This window comes from Nematolebias whitei, chromosome 1, assembly GCF_014905685.2.
Source record: "Nematolebias whitei isolate Nwh7 chromosome 1, NemWhi1, whole genome shotgun sequence".
NCBI lineage: Eukaryota > Metazoa > Chordata > Actinopteri > Cyprinodontiformes > Rivulidae > Nematolebias > Nematolebias whitei.
Window position 1 is genome coordinate 17,017,390 of NC_056498.1, and position 23,350 is coordinate 17,040,739.

A 23,350-nucleotide genomic window follows, 5' to 3' on the forward strand; every position below is an offset into this window, starting at 1 on the left:
TTTAAGCAGTTTTTTTTAATGAGTTTTGTAACAATGCAATTAAAAAAAGATAAAATGCAGGATCTTGCTGTTTTTATGTATAAGCAAAACAATGTTTAAGAAGTATTCAACATAAAACCATTCCTGCGCAATACTGTAAAAAGAAAACAATAAAAGTGGAACAAACGACTAGTTCAAAGACCCTAAATTGATTGATGAGCTCACGAGCGCTCATCCCTTCATGAAGCAGGACGTGAGCCGGTGTACTTTAAGGTGACACGAGTTTTCAGACAACAGACTGGAATGAACACATTTACACAAACATATACACACATGCAGTGTAGTGGGCCACAACGGCCCAGTTTGTCAAAAAACATCTTGTAGAGCCTTTACTACAAACGAACTTCTCTTTAAATAACAAACACTGAACATGTCTGAACTCTTCTCTGCCGTCCAGAGCTTTGTCTTCCATTGCACTTGGCATCGTTTTGGTTTCTCCAGGAAGTGAGACGTCCACAAATCCAGGAACACGGAACAAAAACAGCCTCTGATGTCTCCTGGTTCTACTCCTAAACTGAGGCTGAACGCCACGAGGGCTGTCGGTGTCAATAAATAAATTAAAACCAGACGATAAAGTTATCAACTATCAGATCAAATTCTGATGATTTGAAAAGGAACAAATGTTTAAGAATTGCTCACGTGACTAAATTATTAACAACAGAACGTATTCAAAGGTGAAGGGTTGTACTTTAAAGGCACATTTTCTCAATAAATTTGACTTGGTCTCAAAATGTTGCCCTTATCAATCAATAAATTATCGTTGCGTCTTCTGGAATGTAAATCTGAAATTTCCTTTAGTTTTGTCTCAAAATAAGTTCAGTATTGTTCAGGACTGTGTTTAAATTTCCAGATTTAAAATATACTAAGAAGCAGTAAATTCATACAAATAAAAACATTTAAAGAATTAAACATGTGCAAATAAAACAGTAAAGTTTACCTTCCAGAACAAACACTGCTGGGATATAAAACAAACGTCTCATCGGTGAAACTGCTGAGATGTTGTTGATGTGGAAGTGTTTTAAGTCAAACATCTTTCACTCGTGCAGCGTGACCTTTGCAGACATTTCTCACAGCGCTGGAATAAACTTTTATGTGCTTTGAACTAAATAAATGAACACTCTTGTATTTTTAAACATTCAGACCTCACTAAACAAACTCCTATATTCTTCCAAAATACATTCAGTACGAAAAAACAACCCTGAGTCTCGTCAGTGGGACGCCCGCACTGATCATGCACTGTTTGTTTGTTTGTTTGTTTTTAAAACACACTGCTGGTCCCGTCAACAGATCAAAGAACTCTTAGGATGACACAAACAAACACACAAACACAACTGATTGCTGTTGTTTTTGAGGAGTCGTGTTGACATTTCTTCAGAGGTGGAATGGAAACCATGGAAACCATTTTGACGACAGTAAAAACGAGGAGAGCGCAGCAGTGATGGGTGTGAATGCAGCCAGTGACAGGCCCCCACCCTCCACCCCCACTCAAACCCTTTCCACTGATTTCTGGTTTGACACTGGCTTCCTGTGTTTGGCCAATCAGGAGTAGATGGTGATGACTTCACTTCCTCCCCCTCTGACCAGCAGGACCCGCTCCAAGCCTTCAGTCAGAACCTCCAAGAACTCCATGTCTGGTTTGTGAGTGAAGGAACACTTTCAGCGGGCTCCATGAGAAGATTAAGTGCTGCCGGAGGGCGGGTGACCATGTTTGTGTTTGTGCCTGTGCTTTGTTTGTCTCTTTGTTAGCAAAATATTAAATAGATCTATTAAATCTACTCTGAGAAATAACATCTGTCACATGAGATTTGCATCAAATCATTTTTGAGGTTTGACCAAAGCGACAACCTACAAACCGGATTCCAAAAAAGTTGGGACACTAAACAAATTGTGAATAAAAACTGAATGCAATGATGTGGAGATGGCAAATGTCAATATTTTATTCGTAATATAACATAGATGACAGATCAAAAGTTTAATCTGAGTAAATGTAACATTTTAAAGGAAAAATATGTTGATTCAAAATTTCACAGTGTCAACAAATCCCAAAAAAGTTGGGACAAGTAGCAATAAGTGGCTGGAAAAAGGAAATTGAGCATATGACGAACAGCTGGAAGACCAATTAACACTAATTAGGTCAATTGACAACATGATTGGGTATAAAAAGAGCTTCTCAGAGTGTCAGTGTCTCTCAGAAGCCAAGATGTTAAGAGGATCACCAATTCCACCATTGTTGCGCAGAAAGATAGTGCAGCAATACCAGAATGGTGTTACCCAGCGTAAAATAGCAAAGACTTTTAAGTTATCATCATCAACCGTGCATAACATCATCAAAAGATTCAGAGAATCTGGAACAATCGCTGTGCGTAAGGGTCAAGGCCGTAAAACTCTACTGGATGCTCGTGATCTCCGGGCCCTTAAACGTCACTGCAGCTCAAACAGGAATGCCACTGTCAAGGAAATAACAGAATGGGCTCAGGAATACTTCCAGAAAGCATTGTCAGTGAACACAATCCACCGTGCCATCCGCCGTTGCCAGCTGAAACTCTACAGTGCAAAGAGGAAGCCATTTCTAAGCAAGCTCCACAAGCTCAGATGTTTGCACTGGGCCAGGGGTCATTTAAAATGGAGTGTGGCAAAATGGAAGACTGTTCTGTGGTCAGATGAGTCACGATTTGAAGTTCTTTATGGAACACTGGGACGCCATGTCATCCGGACCAGAGAGAACAAGGATAGCCCAAGTTGTTATCAACGCTTCGTTCAGAAGCCTGCATCACTGATGGTATGGGGTTGCATGAGCGCTTGTGGCATGGGCAGCTTGCATGTCTGGAAAGGCACCATTAATGCAGAGAACTATGTTCAGGTTCTAGAACAACATATGCTCCCATCTAGACGTCATCTCTTTCAGGGAAGACCCTGCATTTTTCAACATGATAATGCCAGACCACATTCTGCAGCAATCACAACATCATGGCTACGTAGAAGAAGGATCCGGGTACTGAAATGGCCAGCCTGCAGTCCAGATCTTTCACCTATAGAGAACATTTGGCGCATCATAAAGAGGAAGGTGCGACAAAGAAGGCCCAAGACGATTGAACAGTTAGAGGCCTGTATTAGACATGAATGGGAGAGCATTCCTATTTCTAAACTTGAGAAACTGGTCTCCTCTGTCCCCAGACGTCTGTTGAGTGTTGGAAGAAGAAGGGGGATGCCACACAGTGGTAAAAATGGACTTGTCCCAACTTTTTTGGGATTTATTGATGCCATGAAATTTGGAAACAACAGATTTTTCCCTTAAAATGATACATTCTCTCAGTTTAAACTTTTGATCTGTGATTTGTGTTCTATTCTGAATAAAATATTAGATGTTGGCACCTCCACATCATTGCATTCAGTTTTTATTCACAATTTGTTTAGTGTCCCAACTTTTTTGGAATCCGGTTTGTATAATCATAAGACGATCGTCATTAAAACTCTGCTGATGTGAATTCTTTCACTCTTTACTTATTAAAGGCAAACATTTTAAAATGTGATATGTATAAATATTGTGAAAATTATAATTATTAATGAATATATCTATCGTGAAAAGGTTAAAATATAATCCCATTACGTTAAAACTGATCAGGTTTTATGTCTCTTCCCCACCCTTCACCCCCCATGACAGCAGTACCTGCAGCCACACAATAAACAAAGGTTGTGGTATTTTGCTACCTTGTTTTGTGTTGGTCCTAAGTATACACAAGTTTAGATATTTCTGCAGTTTATATAGTTGTTTACTATTTGGCGCACACATGTAGAGAACTTTCTTTGTCAAATCTTGCTGCAGTTTATTTGTTGTTTGCAATGATTTCACTTTTGTTTCTTTGAGCTGCCGGTTCTTGTGGCGATGCTGCCCTCGTGTAAACAGCTCAGTAGCATCACATCTGGAGATAGGTCTAACTGGACTGTACTATGTTGCATGTCAGCAGGGGGAGACGTTAAATATTGTAGATTCATTTCTTATGTTCGCCATTTGGTAACTTTGATACTGTAAACAGTTTCTTTCCTACGTTACTGTTTAAACATATTTTGACCAGTTTTGTTTTGTTGCTAACACTACTTGTAATTTAATCTATTTAATTTGTCCCCCACCCATGTTGACCTCTTTTATGGGCTTGGAATGTCCGTATATTGAGTTGTCTAAAACAGTCCTTCTCAAATAGTGGGGCGTGCCCCTCGCCCAGGGCAATGCCAGTGGGGGGGCGCATGTGACCTGGGGAACTTGTTTTTTTGCCGCAGGGAGTAGTTTTTTTTTAATTGTTTTTTACCATTCTCATTTTGTTTCGTGCGTTCCAGCAGCTGTTTGCTCGTATCGCTCAGACTTACTATAAAGTTATGAACAAATAACTGTCTTGTTGTTTTGGGAGCCATGCATGAACCGTGTCGCTCCCCCTCTGCTGCTGAGACATAAACTCCGAAACCTCAGCTGCTGTTTTTATGTCCATGCGCTCTGGACGTCCCTCACAGTGCTCATGCAACAAACAGTAAACTCAAGTGAGAGCGACACCTGCCCCCTCTTTCCTCTTTTGCGTTGGCAAAATGTTTTAGTTTTATCGATGAGTTTGTCAAAGTAATGTTTAATAAATGTTAGGACTCTATTCTTTGCTAACAAAATATATTCACCTCCTCAGTTAAGCTGCTGTTTTCATGACACTGTGGACTCTTTGTCACCCACAGCACGCAGGCGACAAAGAGTAAACTCAAAGCGAGAGGGTTACCTGCCCCCTCTTTCCTCTTTTGCGTTGACAAAATGTTTTAGTTTTATCGATGTGTGTGCTCATTGATCCCGACTTCTTCATTTTGATTTAAAAAAATCAGCACAAATTGTTTTATTCATTTTTGTTTTTATAGCTCAAGTGCTTTATATAACACTCATGAGTTAAAATGCTGCTGATCAATTTGAATTTATTATTATTTATTGATTATATTTAATTTTATTTCTCAGTATCAAATGGTCAAAAATGTTTACAGTTTAAATATGGATTTAAGTTTTTTTCAGGCAAATTGATGAACTTTAATTAGTTTCTGTTACAGACTAAAAAGTTAAAAAAGTTATTCTTCATTGTAAGTTGATCTATATTCTTTTTTTTAACTTTAATGTTAATAAGGACACAATGTTATGCAGAGGTGTACTTGTAACAATTTTATAGACAAATGATACTATTTAAAGTCGCGGCAGAGAGTCGGGGGGCGCGAAAGGTTTACGACTTCCGGGGGGGGGAATAATTGAGAAGCACTGGTCTAAATAAACTGAAAAAAAAATAAAATAAAATAACTCCCCCCCTTTTTTTTTGTTGTTGCAAATTTTCAGTGTCTCTCTTGCTGGTTTAAATGGACCCTGACCTGACGCCCCCCCCCTCCCCCCCCCCCAAAAAAAGCTTCAAGATGGTGCTATGAGTGGGCCAACAAATCAATTAAAGACGGTGCTTCATCTCATGAAGGTCTAAGGAGTGTGTAAACAACAACTAAGAATCCAAATGTTCAGAGCCTGTAATGAACACATGGTGTCAACATGAAGACAGTGAACGTCTCATCTTCAGTGTAAAAGGATACAGTTCTCGTCTCCTTCAGGGTTCTTCGGGGGTCCCGGCATGTTGAGCAGGACGAGTCGAGCATCGTGGGATTTATTGACGATGACTTCATTGAGTTTGACGGCAGTGTGCATCCGCCTGACGTTGGATTGGTCCCTGCAGGAACACAACAACACATTTAGCTCTTTATCTGAGACGGTGGCGCTGCAATCTATTTGGAGAGCGGTCGTCCTCACGGCTTGATGCTCAGCATGTCTCTGAAGCCTTCCGGTGTGGAGCAGCCCGAGTGCGTCACTCTGTGCTGCAACGTCTTCTCTTTGGTCCAGGTCATTTGAACGCGCCGATTGTGCTCAGCATTACTGCTGCTGGCTGGTCGTTCTCGCTCTCCTTCGGTTTCATCTTCATCGTCTGAGCCGATGCTGGTCAGATGCAGCATGGAGTTACGATCCTTCACCAGCTGGGCCTGGTTGGTACACAAACACAAGCATGTTTCATCTCCTCTAAAGCAGTTTTTATTTCTAGCCCATGCAATGCATCCCTCCTCTAACACCGACACCCTGACTCTGACTCGTCTCTCTGTCTGTTTGTACCTGTCTGTGTTTGTCTCCTTTCATGATGTTTGATGTGTGGACTCCAGAACCTCTGAACCTGGGGGAGAGATACACCTAGAGACAACACACGGTCACCTAACTTGCTAAAAACCCTACTGAGGCTGCATCTACTTCAACACTGGAGCACAACTACAGGGGCAAAACTAAGAGCTTAACTCCTGCAGAGAAAAAGGATCTGAGTCAGCTGAACTTCAGCAAGATGAGTGGAAGACAGGAAGGAAAATAAGATTAAGGTTTTTTGTGGACCGAGGTGTGACTGAGTTTGGAAGTAAGTCAAATTAAAGAAAACCAGAATGTAAAAAAGGACATCTGGCTCACGTAGTATACCACAGTTTGAAAAAGTCACGATCAAAACCATTACTGTAGTCCCTCAATACTTTGCGGTCCGACTTTCACGGACTCACTCTTTTGAGTGTTTTTAACATAAGATTGTACACGACACACAACTGGCTGATTGATGGGAGGCGACCAACCAGAGCATTGTGCTGAGGGGTGGACGGGCCATTGGGAGCACTGGGACATTTCCTGGTGGCCTGGCCCACTCAGTGATCACTGAGGGGCCCTCTCCTTTCTCTTTCTGAGGCTGTCTCTGCTCTGCTGTGACAGACAGCCTCAGAAAGAGAAAGGCGGGGGTGGGGTCTGTCTTTCCCCATCGTTACTGCTGTGGGATCTTCAGTGAGGCAGATACCCGAGTGAGCAGCATGGATTGTTGATTTAAAATAATCAAGCGCAACCTGAACCATGCCTTTGATCCAGCCCCTGGGCGATTACTGAGCGGGCCAGGCCACCGGGAAATGTCCCGGTGTTCCCGATGGCCAGTCCCCCCCTCAGCACAATGCTCTGGTTGATCGCCTGAACCTAATGTCATCATCACATCACTGAGACGCAGCACCGCAGCATACGGCTCTGTTACTACCTCGCTTGATGGCACAGAGGCCCTCCAGAGGTGTGCTGCCTTCGAGCTCCCTCGCTGCCTCGCTGCCTCGATGTGTCTTATGAAAGTACCGAGGCTGCCAGAACACGTCTCAGTCCTGGACTGAGGCCTCTTGTGAAAGAGCCTCATGACTGTGAGCAGGGGTGTAGAATGGGACTTTAAGCCACACATCCCTAATGCTCTGGTTCCAAAGATACAACATGGCAGCTTTTGTAAACTGGATCTTACTGGCTTTAACAACAACAGAAGGCAGGGCCATTTTGTCTAATACTTCCATATATGGTCAATATTTCTAACAGTAAACAGCTCAGGATAAGACTTAGAATTAATTTATTGAGACTGAAATAAGTCCAAAGCCATCCTCACTGGTACTTTGGACTGTTTCTGTCAACAAGACATAAATTAGAAAAGATTTACTTATGAGTTTATTGTTAAATTTTAATATTTTTGGCAGCATGGTGGCACAGTCGATTGAGCTGCTGCCTCTCAGCGAGCAGGTTACCCTGGTTCAAATCCCAGCCGGTGGCCTTTCTGGGTGGAGTTTGCATGTTCTCTTCGTGCATGCGTGGGTTTTCTCCGGGTACTCCGGTTTCCTCCCACAGATCAAAAACATGCATGTTAGGCTGATTGGTAACTCTAAATTGTCCCTAGGTGAGAGTGAGAGAGTGAATGGTTGTTTGTCTCATTTGTCTCCATGTGTGCCTGTGATGGACTGGAGACCTGTCCAGGGTGTTCCTTGCCTCTCGCACAGTGATAGCTGGACATAGGCACCATCGAGTCCCGCAACCCAAAAAGGAAGAAGCAGGTAAAGATGATGGATGGATGTTCGAGTCGCCTAAAAGTGAGAGTTCTATGTGGTCATAGATAAAAGTAAATTTTGAGGTTATAAGAATCCGTTCCCTTAGTTTGTTTTCACACCAGATAGTCCGGTAGACTCGGTTTGACTGGGGACCAATATTCATAACATTTTTTTACATTTGAGCTGGTGCGTTTGCATTCACACTGCACTGTGCAGTCGAGCCAACCTGTTGAACCAACCTGTTCCCCCGCTCGCCTGTGGGGGCGCTGCACCAAGAACTACTGAAAGAAACGACACAAAAACCTCTGAAGAAGACACTTCTTCTTCTTCTGGAAATAAAAACAAAAACGGAGTGGCGTCAAATTTGAGCGGTTTTAGGAGTTCTATTTTGTCATTTTTCAACAATGGACTCAGCATGAGCAGCAGATGAGGCAGAAGACCATGGAGAATGTTGTTTTTCACACAAGGCAGCTGACGGCTCCATATAAGGTCATAGAAATGTGTGTTTGTTTGCCCTGCGCTGTAGTCCACTTCCTGTTCTCGTTGTAGTTCCACTTCCTGCTTGCGGAGCAGTGCCCGGTCTGATTGCATTCACACTGTACTCGAACCGCGCTAGAGTTTTCTTCTACCGGACCGAGACCTAGGTTTATAGGCGGGCCAGAGTTCACCTTTTTGTTCCATGACAGAGTTCGATGGCACTTTCACACCTACCCAAACAAACCGAACTTCCTAGGCAAACAGGTTAGAGTTCAGGATAACAGGGCTGGTGTGAATGCACCCTTAGGTTCAGTGGTTCCCAACTGTGGTCCTCGAAGAACACTACCCTGCATGGTTTAATTGTTTCTCTGCTCCAACACCTGATTCAGTGATTTAATTACTTCCTCCAGTTCTGCAGAAGCCTGCTAATAGGGCTGGACGATATGGACCAAAATTAATATCTCGATATTTTTTTTTACAAAAATCACAATATACGATAAATATATCTCAATTTTTTCTTTCTTTCCATAAAGTAGTAGCAAAAATATATTTGAGTCAAAGCTTGGTCCCAATTGTCACACAGGCACATTACAGCTGTAACTCTACAAAATAAATGTCTAAAAAATAAAATAAAGTTTTTTCCTCTATAACAAAATCAAAAGCACAGCTGTGCACTTACAATTTAAACAGAAAAGATAGAGCAAAACAAAAGGCTGACTTGCTCTTTAAAAAGTATGATTATAATGCAGCTTTAGGCCTGAAATACCATCATTTTCACACCCATCAGGAATTTTGTAAGCAGAGTGCTCCTCTCAGTCCTCTGTTATTCAGACTATAGCCCCCAGTATACTCCCAAGTAAGTCCGTACGCGGAGGTACGAGCGTACCCCCGCAGGGCATGTACGCGCAAAGCTCAATTTTTATGACCGCGTACGTGTGTCGCACAATAAACTGCCCAGCGAAGGACTGTTTTGTGTGCGACACCTATGTATTAAATTCCCCTTCTTCCTCCCTGATCTGGCCTTTTCATTTGTTTTTTTTGCCAAAAGGCAACTGATCTCTTCCTCCTCCGTTGACACCATGACTGAAATGGTGAGAAATGAAGGAATTTGTCAAGAGCGAATTAAAATCAGGTCCAGCGTGGCTGCGGGAGGGTCTGGAGATTTCCGGTGGGCTGGTCTGATGTGTGGGCTGTAGAGCCAGCGCTCTCTGTTTTGTTCTATTTTTTAGATCTTTTTATTAACAACATATAAACACAGAACACCGCTGCAGCTGAGGCTGCCAGCGCTTGTTTTTTTTTTTTCCCGACCAGTCAATCAATCCAGTAGGCGTGTCAGCAAATGACCAATCGGCGACCTCAATTTGTCCTGAAGGTAAATGCCCCTTGTCTGTGAAGCTGCTCTGCAGCTGCTCAGGGTGGACGCTAGAGTATGAAGTCTCAACCCTCTGCGCACGTACGTGCAAACGGTGGTGTCCGGCGATTAAATGTAAACACTGAATGCAGCCGTGTCAATGAGGATTTTTTTTACTCAAACCAACATCCAAAAAACACTGCGTTTACCCTACCCGTGTAAATGGGGCCTAACAAAGACTGTAACAAACCCTATTGTGTGGATTTTGTAGGGCAATCTGCATGTATTTAGCTTAGCTCAGCAGCTTTAGAGATATGATAAGCTGCAGCTTTAGTAATCTCACGCCACCTTTCACTGTTCCTCTCGTACGGCACGGCACAAGTAAACGTTTTGCACCGTAGTTTGTGTCAGGGAAGGAAGCTGAGAAGTCTTCACAGTTGGGACTGCAGCACGAAGTTTCACGCACTCTTCATACTCCACTTTATGACGTTGTTTTAAATGGTGGAAAAGGTTCATTGTGCTCGAACCTTTCGTCAGGACCTGTTTACAGCATTGTCTACAGATTATATTTGTCTGCTGCTCATCTGACACATTAAATCCAAACCATTTCCAAATAACAGAGCCATCTTTTTTTCCTGCTCACCAGTTCTGCGACTTGGTCTCTCTCTATTTCGTGACTGTGGTGGCTTACGTGCTGCTCCACCTGGAGAGAAGCAAGAAGCAGGGGGAGAGCGTGTGGGTAGGGGCTGGGTTACGTATGCCCCATTTGCACTGCTCCAATCAGCCCCAACTCTGCTCAGCCCTACACACCCCTGCTCAGCCTGGCTCAGCTCAGCCTGGATTTGCACCTGCACTTTAGGACCGATTCAGGAAGCGTGTCCAGAATCCAAGTTCTGCTAATGAGTGTTCTGTGATGAGTTACTCAAAGCAGTCTGCTCCTCAGATAAATATTGAATTATAATTTTTATATATGAATGTCAGTGTTTCTCCTACCATTATACATGCGGGGTGCCCCACCCCGTCAACAGAACTGAGCACCCCGCCTACCAAACTGAACTTGCCTCTCCCACCCCCACCCGGCACTGACATATCACTACGCTAGCGGCACAAAATACAGGCTCTCTAGCTAAAAAGCCAAAGGCAGCACTCACATTGCCTCTTCCCTCATGTTGAACGCCCCCCGCCCCCACTCAAAAACTGTTAGTACAAGCTGCGCTCAGACATGTCCCGTCCCCTCCCCACCCATCAGCAAAAGTCATGGATGAGATGAGCACCCTGCAATGGCAAGCTAACTAGGGGAAACACTGAAAGTTTCTGTTAACTTGTTTTATATATGAATATTTCTGTTCAGTGCCCTGAGACAACTTCTGTTGTGACTTGGTGTTATATAAATAAACTGAACTGAATTAAATCTGATGAACCAGATTCTACAAAAACATTTATATTTAAATCTAAAAAAGTTAAGTCTGGTCTTCTGGACATTCTAAAAAACAAACAAAAAAAGGAGTAACGTTTCTTGTTTCATCCGAAAGACTTCTTCAGTCTGAGGTGCTGTATTCAGGTCATAAATAGCTATTTATAAGACTGAGCTGAATACAGCACCTCAGACTGAAGAAGTCTTTCGGATGAAACAAGAAACGTTACTCCTTTTTTTTTGTTTGTTTGTTTTTTAGAATGTCCAGAAGACCAGACTTAACTTTTTTAGATTTTTCTACCTGGATTATTGAGCATGCATTAGGATATCTATATTTAAAATTCTATATTTTTCTTCATCATTTGATGTATTTGCGCTCATTATGCTTTTGTTTCTTGCATACAGATTATTTTTTTAGCTTTGAATTAAAGTTCAGCTTTGATTTAAAGCTTTAATTTAAAGTGTAATGCTTGTTTTGTGATTTGTACATCTGTGGGTTAGAATAAAGTTGAACCAAAGGCTGCGTCTCTTCTTTAAACACGTTTGAGGGAAATATTCCTGAGAGATCCAATAATTTAGTCTTTTTATGATTTTTCAGCCGAATTAACTTTAATTAACAGATTATTTAATAAAGTCAAAGTGAAAACAGGATTTCATGATAAAGCCGGCACCGTTTATTTATTTTTAATCTTCACTGATAAAAACAACTTTTTTTTAATACATAAAATGTTTTTAAAAAAACGTTTCCACCCTTCGTCCCTGTCCTTCCGCCTGCCAGGGCTCGGAATCCGGCCTTTGTGAGCACACGAGGCCGGGGCTCAGGGCCCGGCCTCGCAGGCTTCAACAGGTCGGCAGCTCGTATGATCCTCCGCGGTGACACCGCTCGCTCAAATTTTGTCGTCGGGTCACCAAAAACAAAAAACGCCTGGACTTCAGCATTAAACATGGCGTTGTCATTATTGTTTTTAAAATCTTAACAATAGATCCAGCCGCTGCTCCGCATCCCAAGAAATTGCAAATGGCGGCTCAGTGAAAAGTTTCTGAGATCCAGTGACTCCTCCCCCTGACCAATCAGTGCCCTGCATTCACGTTTCGGTCCCAACTCAGCTCGACTGAGCTCGCTCGGTCCCACCAGAGAAGCAGGGACGAAAAGAGGTCCTGAATCAGCCTCAAATCAACTAAAAATACTAGCTAAAGTATTACTGCAAAAGGGTTCTTTCCGTGGCGGGCTGCCCAAAGTTGGGGCTTATTAGATGCAGAGCAAATGGGGCATTAGTGAGGGAGAGGAGTGGGGCCGTGAGGAGGGGGCACTGCAGTGTGGAGGAAGAAAGAAGAGACAGCAGAGCCGGCGGATTTCAAGTAGAACTATATAGTTTATATCGATATAATGTCAATTTATATTGCAAATTAAATTTATCTCGATATTCTAAAAATATCGATATATCGCCCAGCCCTACCTGCTAATCACCCATTCATTCAAATCAGGTGTGTCAAAGAGAAACAACTAAAACATGCAGGATGGAGTTCCTCAAGGACCACGGTTGGGAAAAGCTGGTTTAGTAAACAGCATGAACTGATTGGGAATAATATTGGTGTCTGTGTTGTATTTAGTTGTTTTCAGTTTGGATAGGAAAACAGATAAAAATCAAGCTGTAATATGTAAAAACATCAATATAGTTTTGTGTATTTTCACTTTATTTACAGAATATATAAACAAACATTACTGGATTGAAATATTTAGACTTCAAAATTACTGTGTATTTATTGTAAAGGCTCAAATCTTTTAAATGAAGTTTTCACTAAAGGATCAATGTATTGCTGATTATTAAAGCAATATTAAAATATAAAATAGCTAAAAACTTTTATACAGTGACCAATGATTGGCATTATGTTTGAAACATCTTTCATATACAATCACAGAATATAAAGTCTTTCCATTGATGTTTTTCTGAAGGGTTCCACTGCTCTCACAGAAGTTTTATTTATTCATTTCTACACAGCTCTACTTCAGGCAGCCTCTGTTTTACTAAAGTGAACTGAAACAAAGTGAACTTACATCATCAAAACTCCAGCGTACTCTCTGAGGAGAACAGCAGCAAAGGAAACAACATGAGGTTTCATAATAAATTCAAACAAACCCAGGTGTCCTGATTAATGTTTCTTAGGATCTTCATGAACAAAAAAAAATGTTTTTCCTCAAGTATTTGGTGTGTTTAAGGGTACTGCTCCACACCAAGGTAAAAAAAAATAAAAAATACCTAAACATAATCAAATATTGGTCCTGAAAAACTAGGCCACTGCTTTTAACTTCATGTAAAACAACTTTGAAATAACACAAATGTTGTCCAGGTGGGAAAAAAGCAATAAGGTTTATTATTTGATATGGAGGCTTAATATAAGATATAAAGGTTTGAGATGAGTTATAGAGGTTTAATATGAACTACGGAGGTTTGATGTGAGCTATTAACAATTATTATTGGCTTTAAATGTTTATTTTTAGTGGTATAATAATGGCAGTAAGTTATTTATCTGTTCTCTAGTCTTTGCACAGTAATATCTTACACCCAACACAAGAGGGAGATACAGCTCCCCACTTCCTGTGGTTATGGTCAATATAAAATCCAGTGGCGGAAAAACTGCACATAAACTTATACCAGAGAGTTTTAAACCCAACTGAACAATAGTTTGATGCTCAGTGGGATGACACAAGTTCACCCACCTGACCTCTTGTATAATGTTCTGCTTTTATCTCTGCTATTTGAATAAATTAGGACAAATGTCTTGTTTTTCCCCCACATCTAAATGTAAACAGAGTTGCGGTCTGATTCAAACGTACCTCTCGTTCCCGATCTGATTTGGAGAGTCTCATCTGTCTGAGCATCTGACATCTCTGCTCCATCATCAGCGTCCTCTCGTAGGTGTATGCACTGATATCACTGTTGTGCTGGACAGAGGAGATTAGATTAGATTATTACTGTACATTAATCTCAGCACTTGTTGATCTTACTGACCAAATACAAAAGATTCTAATTTAATATTTTGTTCAAATCTCCTAGACTGAAATACAAGAAATGTGTTGAAAATTATGAATATACCATCATATGAAAAAGAAAGTTTACTTTCAAATAAACACTGTCGCATAGATTGATATAATAAATACTGTTAAAGAGGAATTTTGGTTTGGAGTGAACCAAAACCTTTATAGTTTATAGCTGCTTGTAAACCATTTTACTGGACAGAATCAAGCAGCCATACAAGTTAATATAACCTGGACATGAGTTTTGGATCCTGCACTCAGTTCAAGATTCAATCAGTTACACATTGACAAAATAGTTTGTGGGTGAAATTTCTCGATTAGCTTAATTTCTACAAACGTACCATCTCCACCACTTCTACTTCAGCTTCGATACGAAGGTGATAGAGGAAGGTCGCCAGATCCTTCTTCATCTGAATGGAATTATCCTCCATCTGGGCCACTGTGAAGATTCTCATCCCACACTTGCGCCACACCTGAGAAGATGCAGACAGGAAATATCGAATCAGACAATCAAGGCAGACTGATCGTAGTTGAATTAAACAAACGTTCCTCTACCTTGTGTTGACGAAGAAGGAAAGGCAGCAGCATCAACATCCCTCCATCATGGACGATCCACCACACGTCGATGTAGCCCTCTGTGCATGGCTCGCTGTTGCTGGGGAACAGGGAGATGTTTTTGGGCACCAGTAAGGCCAAGTGGGCCGCTGTGGTCACGCGCACCGTGTCTGGAAGGAGCAGAGGTGACGCTGTTAACCTGAAGAAACGGTTGTAAAAGAATTAAGAAGTTTGTGTTTGACTCACTGATAAAGGTCTTCCAAGCATGAGGGTCCTCGATTTGCCTCCAGGCCTGAGGCCAGCCCATCACCACAGTATTGGGCTTCATCCCACCAAGGCCGCTGGACTGAATCATGTGACTGATCCCCTCGTGGGGTTTCTGCGCCACGATGCACTGAGTGAAACCCTTCACTCGCTCATGATCCATTTGGTGCTTCAGAGTCTGATGAAGAAAAGCACAAGTCATATCCACCTGAAAGTTTCAATATTCCCTGGCACTCATCCAAAGATCTAAAGTAAATGTAAACCTGTTCAGCAGCCAGAAACTCTCCATAGCTCTTGAGAAAGTTGCCTGGGACGACCGTGCCAACGATGGTCAGGCCTTTGCCAGCCTTCAGCTGGCCGGCAAACGTGAGGAGGCGCGGAGACTTGATGTGGGCATCTTCGTTAAGTTTTAGTAAAACCAGCAGCTGGGGCCTCGAAACAAAAACAAAGAAACTACAATTCAATATGTGACTGTGTTACAGAGATGATGGGCATGAATCGTCCATAAAAAATGTCAGAAACGCAAAACAGTTCCAGATTTGAGGAAATAATTGACACAAAAGCCTTTTTTAATTACTTAATGCAGAGGCCCTCACTGTCCTGCATGCTTCAGCTGCTTCAACACATCTGATTCAAACACTGACTTACCTGCTCAAATGTCATAAAGTTTAGCACAAAGTGAATGACTCGTTCATTTCAGATAGGGAACAGCTAAAACATGCAGGAGAGTGGGCCACAAGAATCAGGGTTGGGGATTTCTGACTTAAAGGGTTAATTCACCATAATTAACGGGTGCAACATGGAATGGGTGGTGGGCAAGGGTGGGGAGTGGGGACCTTGGCGGTCTGATCCTCAGCTACAGAAGCTGGCTCTTGGGACATGGAATGTCACCTCACTGGTGGGGAAGGAGCCTGAGCTGGTGTGTGAGGTTGAGAGGTTCTGGCTAAAAATAGCCAGACTCACCTCTAGTCAAGTCAAGTCAAGTCAGATTTATTTATAGAGCACATTTAAAACAGAAACTGTTACCAAAGTGATAACAAAAATATCACATCATCAAATAAAAAGTAGCAAGATATATTTACAGCACATGGAATAAAAATATAAAACCAAAAACAATTAGAAACAATGAAATACTAAATCAGATCACGTTGTGTCAAAAGTCAAGGAAATAACAAAAAGCATAAACTCAGTCAGAAACAATGAAATACTAAATCAGATCTGATGACCTTGTGTTCAATAGGAATAATAACAAAAGCATAAACAGAATCAGCATCAATGAAAAACTAGATCTAAATCCAATCACCCTGTGTTAAATGTCAATGAGTATAGGTGTGTTTTTAGGAGAGATTTAAAAGCAGAGACTGAGGTGGCCTGTCGAATGTTGATGGGCAGATTGTTCCAAAGTTTAGGGCCCACGACTGAAAACGCTCAATCTCCTCAGAGCTTCAGCCTGGTTTTTGGTACGGCCAAAAGCAGCTGGTCTGATGATCTCAAAGCCCGAGAAGGAGCATAAGGATGAAGAAGGTCAGAGAGGTATGATGGTGCGAGGTCGTTAATGCACTTGAATGTCAGCAGGAGAATTTTAAAATCAACTCTGACACATACAGGAAGCCAGTGAAGAGAGGACAGAACCGGAGTAATGTGCTCAAACCTGCGAGTTCCTGTTAGTAGCCGAGCTGCAGCATTTTGTACGAGCTGGAGACGTGAAAGTGAAGCCTGACTAACCCCAACATAAAGCGAGTTACAGTAGTCCAGCCGGGTTGTAATAAATGCATGGACTAGTTTTTCAAGGTCGGATCTGGACAGAACGGACTTAAGCTTTGCTATTTGCCTTAGCTGAAAGAAGCTTTTTTTGTAGAACAGAGTTGATTTGTTTATTAAACTTAAAGTCCGAGTCTAACACTACCCCGAGATTGGTAACCGACTGCTTTAGATGTGGCTGAAGGGATTGCAGGTTTACAGGATCAGTGACAGTGGCAGAGCTTGGGTTAAACACAATGACCTCAGTCTTCTGATCATTAAAACTCAAGAAGCTTGCAGCCATCCAAGTCTTGATGTCATCAAGACATTTTAGCAAAGGGTGGATGGAGCAAGAACTGTTTGGTTTTAAAGGCAGATAGATCTGAGAATCATCGGCGTAACAGTGAAACGAAATACCATGTTTCCTCAGGATTGACCCCAAGGGGAGCAGATACAATGAGAACAGAAGGGGTCCAAGAATGGAGCCTTGTGGGACCCCACAGGAAAGAGGGACAGAAGCAGAAAAATGATTTTCAAAGTTAACACAGAAACTCCTGTCACCCAGGTACGAATGGAACCATTCTAGCGCCACCCCTGTAATCCCAACCCAGTGTTCTAGCCGTGACATAAGGATGCTGTGATCAACAGTGTCAAATGCAGCGGTAAGTCGAGGAGTACTAGGATCACAGACTGACCAGAGTCATTTGCTAGCAGAATGTCATTACAGACCCTTACTAAAGCTGTCTCTGTGCTGTGCAGTTGTTTAAATCCTGACTGAAACACTCTGGCTCTGGAACCAGTTTCCTTGAGAGGGGTTGGACACTCTTCCACTCTGGAGTTGCCCCTGGTGAGAGGCGCCGAGCAGGAGTGGGCATACTTGTTGCCCCCCTTCTTGGTGCCTGCACGTTGGGGTTCACCCCGGTTGAACTAGAGGGTAGCCTCCCCCCGCCTACGTGTGGGGGGGATGGGTTCTGACTTTTGTTTGTGCTTATACTTCAAATGACAGTTCAGATTACCCACCCTTTTTGGAGTCCTTGGAGGGGGTACTTGAGAGTGCACCTCCCGGGGACTCCCTTGTTCTGCTGGGGGACTTCAACGTTCACGTGGGCAATGACAGTGAGACCTGGAGGGGTGTGGTTGGGAGGAACGCCCCCCCGATCTGAACCCGAGTGGTGTTCTGTTGTTGGACTTCTGTGCTCGTCATGGATTGTCTATAACAAACATCATGTTCAAGCATAAGGGTGTCCTTGTGCCAAGAGCACATATGGCTGCAGTTCGATGATCAACTTTGTTGTCGTCTCATCTGATCTGCGGCTGCATGTCTTGGACACTTGGGTGAAGAGAGAAGCAGAGCTGTCCACTGACCACTACCTGGTCAGTGGTGAGTTGGCTCCGATGGTGGGGGAGGATGCCGGTCAGACTTGGCAGGTCCAAACGTATCGTGAGGGTCTGCTGGGAACGTCTGGCAGAGTCTCCCGTGAAACGGAGCTTTAACTCCCACCTCCAGAAGAGCTTCAAACATGTTCCAGGGGAGGTGGGGGACATGGAGTCTGAGTGGGCCATGTTCCACGCCTCTATTGAAGAGGCTGCTTATCGGAGCTGTGGCCGCAAGGTTGTTGGTGCCTGTCGCAGCGGCAACCCTCGAACCCGGTGATGAACACTGGCAATGAGGGATGCTGTCAGGCTGAAGAAGGAGTTCTCTTGAGCCTTTTTGGCCTGTGGGACCCCAGAAGCAGCTGATGGGTACCGGCAGTCCAAGCGACATGCGGCTCAGGTGGTCATTGACGCAAAAACTCGGGTGTGGGAGGAGTTCGAGAGGCCGTGGAGAATGACTTCCATACAGCTTAGAGGCGACTCTGGTCCATCATTCGGCGTCTCGGGGGGGAAAGCGGTACACCACCAACAAAGTTTATAGTGGAGGTGGTGTGCTGCTGACCTCAACTTCGGACGTCGTGGGTTGGAGGGTAGAATACTTTGAAGACCTCCTCAATCCCAACAGCACGTCTTCCACAGAGGAAGCGGAGCCTGAGGACTTTGGGTCGAGCTCTCCAATCTCTGGTGCTAAGGTCAACGAGGTGGTTAAAAAGCTCCTCGGTGGCAGGGCCCCAGGGGTGGATGAGATTCGCCCCGAGTTCCTTAATGCTCTGGATGTTGTAGGGTTGTGTTGGCTTACACAACTCTGCAATGTTGCGCGGACATAGAGGGAAGTTCCCCTGGATTGGCAGACCGGGGTGGTGGTTGCCCTATTCAAAAAGGGGGACCGTAGAGTGTGTTCCAACTACAGGGGGATCACGCTCTTAAGCCTCCCTGGTAAGGTCTATTCAGGGGTTCTGGAGTATCGAACCTTGGATTCAGGAGGAGCAGTGTTTTTTGTCCTGGTCGTGGAACGCTGGACCAGCTCTACACTCTCAGCAGGGTCCTGGAGGGTGCGTGGGAGTTTGCCCAACCAGTCGACATGAGCTTTGTGGACTTGGAGAATAGGGGTATAACTATACATTGATTTAAATCGATATATCGATTAAATGATTAATGATTAAATTATATTGTTGCAAAACTAAAACATCGATTCATATCGTCATCTTTAAAATATGCTTTTATTTTGAAATTCCCAAGGCACGTCTGTGGCACCATTTACGTGCGCGGCTGCGCTCTGCGGCCACCTCAGCAACATGGTAAAAAAGGCAGAAAACACAGATAATGAAATTCACTCTTCTGCTGGATTTAATCATCCATCCATTATCTTTTTACCCGCTTCTTTCATATTGGGTCACGGGGGTCGCTGGTGCCCATGTCCAGCAATCACTGTGCAAGGGGCGAGGTACACTCTGGACAGGTCACAAGTCCATCACAGGGCCACATGGAGACAAACGAGACAAACAACCATTCACTCTCCCACTCACACCTAGGGACAATTTAGAGTCACCAATCAGCCTAACATGCATGTTTTTGGTCTGTGGGAGGAAACCAGAGTACCCGGAGAAAACCCACGCATGCATGGAGAGAACATGCAAACTCAACCCAGAAAGGCCCCTGGACCAGGGTTTGAACCAAGGACCTGCTCACTGAGAGGCAGCAGCTCTACCAGTTGTGCCACCTTGCTGCCCGGATTTAAATAAACACTGGGGAAATATTTTTGATTCCAACAGAAGGACGGCTCAACAGACAAAAGTCATGCCGTATGCAACAGGTGCCAGGGTGAGTTAAAATACTCGGGAAACAATTAATTTGGCCGTTCACCTGAAGAAGAAACACGGCATTGATAGCCATCTTATGTAAGCTCAATATCTATATTTGTTTCTTGATAACTGAAAAGTAATCAGGGCACTTTTAAGTTAACTGGTTTAAAAAATGCACTTAAACATGAGAAATGTGAGACTGTACTGAACAAGTCATTTATTTTAATTTTTTCATTATTATAAAAAAAATGATTTTTTATTTAAATGCCTGGTGCCTGTAATAGAAATAAAATGGTTAAATCATATTTGAATTGTTTTTGTAAATTTATATGTAAATGAGATGGGCATTTGATATCGCAATATATCAATCGCAGACTTGTGAATCGAATAGAATCGAAATTGTATCGCGACAGACTTTGTGACATCAAGAAAAATCGTATTGTCATACGAACAAATCAATATAATATCGTATCGTGGAAAAGCTGGTGATTTACACCCCTACTGGAAAAGGCGTTTGACCGTGTCCCTCGGGGAACCCTGTGGGGGGTACTACGGGAGTATGAGGTACTTTGATACAGGCTGTTAGGTCCCTGTATGACCGGTGTCAGAGCTTGGTCCACATTGCCGGCAGTAAGTCAGGCTCATTCCCGGTGAGAGTTGGACTCTGCCAAAGTTGCCCTTTGTCACCGATTCTGTTCATAACTTTTATGGATAGAATTTCTAGGCACAACCAATGTGTTGAGGGGATCCGTTTAGGTGGCATTAGGATCACGTCTCTGCTTTTTGCATATGATGCAGTCCTATTAGCTTCATCAAGTCATGATCTACAGCATTTGCTGGAGCAGTTCACAGCCAAGTGTGAAGGGACCAGGATCAGTGCCTCCAAATCCGAGGCCATGGTCTTGAGCCGGAAAAGGGTAGGGGAGGAGGTCCTGCCCCAAATGGAGGAGTTTAAGTATATCGGGGTCTTGTTCACAAATGAGGGAAAAATGGAGTGAGAGATCGATAGGCGGATAGGTGCAGTGTCTGCAGTGAAGTGGGCGCTGTACCGGTCTGTCGTGGTGAAGAGAGAGCTGAGTCAAAAGGTGAAGTTCTCAATTTACCGGTCGATCTACGTTCCTACCCTCATCTATGGTCATGAGCTTTGGGTTGTGACCGAAAGAACGAGATCATAGATACAAGTGGCTGAAATGCGTTTTCTCCGCAGGGTGTCTGGGCTCTCCCTTAGAGATAGGGTGAGAAGCTCGGTTATCCGGGAGGGACTCAGAGTAGAGCCGCTGCTTCTCCACGTCGAAAGGAGCCAATTGAGATGGCTCGGCATCTGGTTAGGATGCCTCCTGGACGCCTCCCTGGTGAGGTGTTCCGGACACGTCCCACCGGGAGGAGACCCAGAGGAAGACCCAGGACACGCTGGAGGGACTATGTTTCTCGGCTGGCCTGGGAACGCCTTGGGATTCCCCCAGAGGAGCTGGCCCAAGTGGGTGGGGAGAGGGAAGTCTGGGTCTCCCTACTTGGCTGCTACCCCCCGCGACCCGACCCCGGATAAGTGGAAGAAAATGGATGGATGGATGGATGAAGGGTTATTTCAGATCTTTTAAGTAGGATCTAACCAATAAATATCTTACTTGTACATAGCTCTTTGAACAACCAGAGTTTAGAAAAAAAATATATAACTGACTGGACTGATGAGTTAAAGGCTAGTCTGGGAGAGCCAAGACCCAAGTGGATTGTTGCTGTCTCAAAACTAGTGTATGGCAGTGATGTCTTAATAGTGGAAGTATAGAATAAATGGGCTACTATGAGACTTAATTATTAGGAGAATGTGCAACCGTCACAACTATCATTTTCATAAACGTGCACCTGGTGGTGACACATAACTTCTTTCCCAACAGTGTTATTTTAGTCTGGAAGCTTCTGTTAATAAAACACCACCTACTGTCCACCCCACTTACCAAAATTTAAAAAAAGACTGAGCAGTGACAAGACCAGTGTCTGTTTCTACCATCACAGTTTATTTTGAAAGGATTGTGAAGTGCACACAGAGGACACAGGTAAGTTCAACTTTATGTCAGAATATGTGCACTCCCCTTAAATGTTCATTAAAAAATTGTGTTTTAGCTTGAAATGCCCATCAAAACATATCAATTCTATTTTTTATAGTACATCCATCAAATATCCACCAGTCAACATTTGATTTATTCCTTAAATGTACCTAAATTGAACCAAGTTCATTAGATAACGTTACATTTAAGAAATCCTTAAAGTGCTCATACCTCCAGTTCTTAATGTGCGGTGGTCCTTCCTCCAACCTTAAGAGGGCATAACGGGCCGCACTGAGTGACAGACCACGGATCCCATCCCCCCACTCCTTTTCAGCTCTGATACACACACAAGTACAAAAATATATATAAAGGAAAGCTATTTGAGCTGAAAACCCAGAAAAAAACAATCGACTGATTTATATTGAGAATAAAATAATTTTTGAAAACAAAAAACATTGATGACACTGTACATGAGTCATCATTCCTTAGGATGAGGAAATATGTCTCCATGGCAACACACCCATGATATTCAATGTATTTGTAGATCATGCCAGCGATCACCATGGCAACAATTGCGTAGTACCAAGAAGATATGAACATGAGAGCCAGGCAAATCGACATCCCCAAAAACGACAAGGACCTGGACAGAAGAGGGCACTAAAGTTTACATCAATGTTTGTGTTTAGGAGTGTGTATGTGTGTGTGCGCGTGTGTGTGTTTGTACCAGTGGTAATAGGAGAAGCGTGGCCTCCAGTTAGGAGTCCTGAGCAGGGTCTGCAAGGCACAGGCCAGGTTCACAAACAGGTAACACATCAGGAAGAACCTAAAGACACAGAATTAAAGCTGAATCCATCGGGGAGAAACAGATAGTATGCACACATGCACGCACACACACAAAGTTGTGTCTCACATTGTCAGGATGGGTGCAACCATGTCCAGAGAGGCAATGAGAATCCCCAACTCTGCAATTAGTGCTGTAAGCAGTAGAGCCCAGGTGGGTTCCCCATTAGCTTTGCCATGACCAAACACCTGTAAAAACACAAACACGTACACAAATACTGATACTGAGGGGAAAAAAGTGAAACAAAGTGAAAATGCATCTAACGTTCAATTAAATTAATACACATGTTAAATCCCAGATGAATAAAACATTCCACCCATTCAGATTGCTATTTGTTTTTTAATTTACCTCTGTTGGATCCAGGACAGTGGACCCATACTGAGAGATTGTTTTGATCGAACAGACTGGCAGGTTTTCAGAGAAGCTGCTGAAAATGGAGGTTCGCTTGATCTTGACCAATACACATCCTCAGTACTGGGTTACATTAGTACATGTACTGACAC

At 43.2% G+C, this 23,350-nt stretch overlaps 1 protein-coding gene across 1 annotated transcript; it reads right to left on the minus strand.

The window, feature by feature from the left end:
• Positions 1-1,572: 1,572 nt before the first annotated feature.
• On the minus strand, positions 1,573-22,982 carry LOC119408614 (solute carrier family 12 member 6). The gene is made up of 12 exons (XM_037675462.1): positions 22,917-22,982; positions 22,731-22,829; positions 22,527-22,646; positions 22,238-22,342; positions 15,312-15,480; positions 15,031-15,226; positions 14,785-14,954; positions 14,571-14,702; positions 14,029-14,136; positions 5,843-6,069; positions 5,629-5,762; positions 1,573-1,670 (listed from the first exon to the last, which is right to left on the minus strand). The coding sequence occupies exons 1-12, from the start codon at positions 22,937-22,939 to the stop codon at positions 1,579-1,581; spliced, it is 1,575 nt and encodes a 524-aa protein (XP_037531390.1). The 5' UTR covers positions 22,940-22,982; the 3' UTR covers positions 1,573-1,578.
• Positions 22,983-23,350: the final 368 nt, after the last annotated feature.

What these genes read in the sequence shown, in the direction of transcription:
- LOC119408614 (XM_037675462.1), bottom strand. Translation starts at nt 22,939, where the DNA reads ATGGTTGCACCCATCCTGACAAT. An exon ending in GTTGCACCCATCCTGACAAT is followed by an intron (nt 22,830 to 22,916) that starts GTGAGACACAAC and finishes CTGTGTCTTTAG; the next exon opens with GTTCTTCCTGATGTGTTACC. An exon ending in AGTTTCTGGCTGCTGAACAG is followed by an intron (nt 15,227 to 15,311) that starts GTTTACATTTAC and finishes TTTCTTCATCAG; the next exon opens with ACTCTGAAGCACCAAATGGA.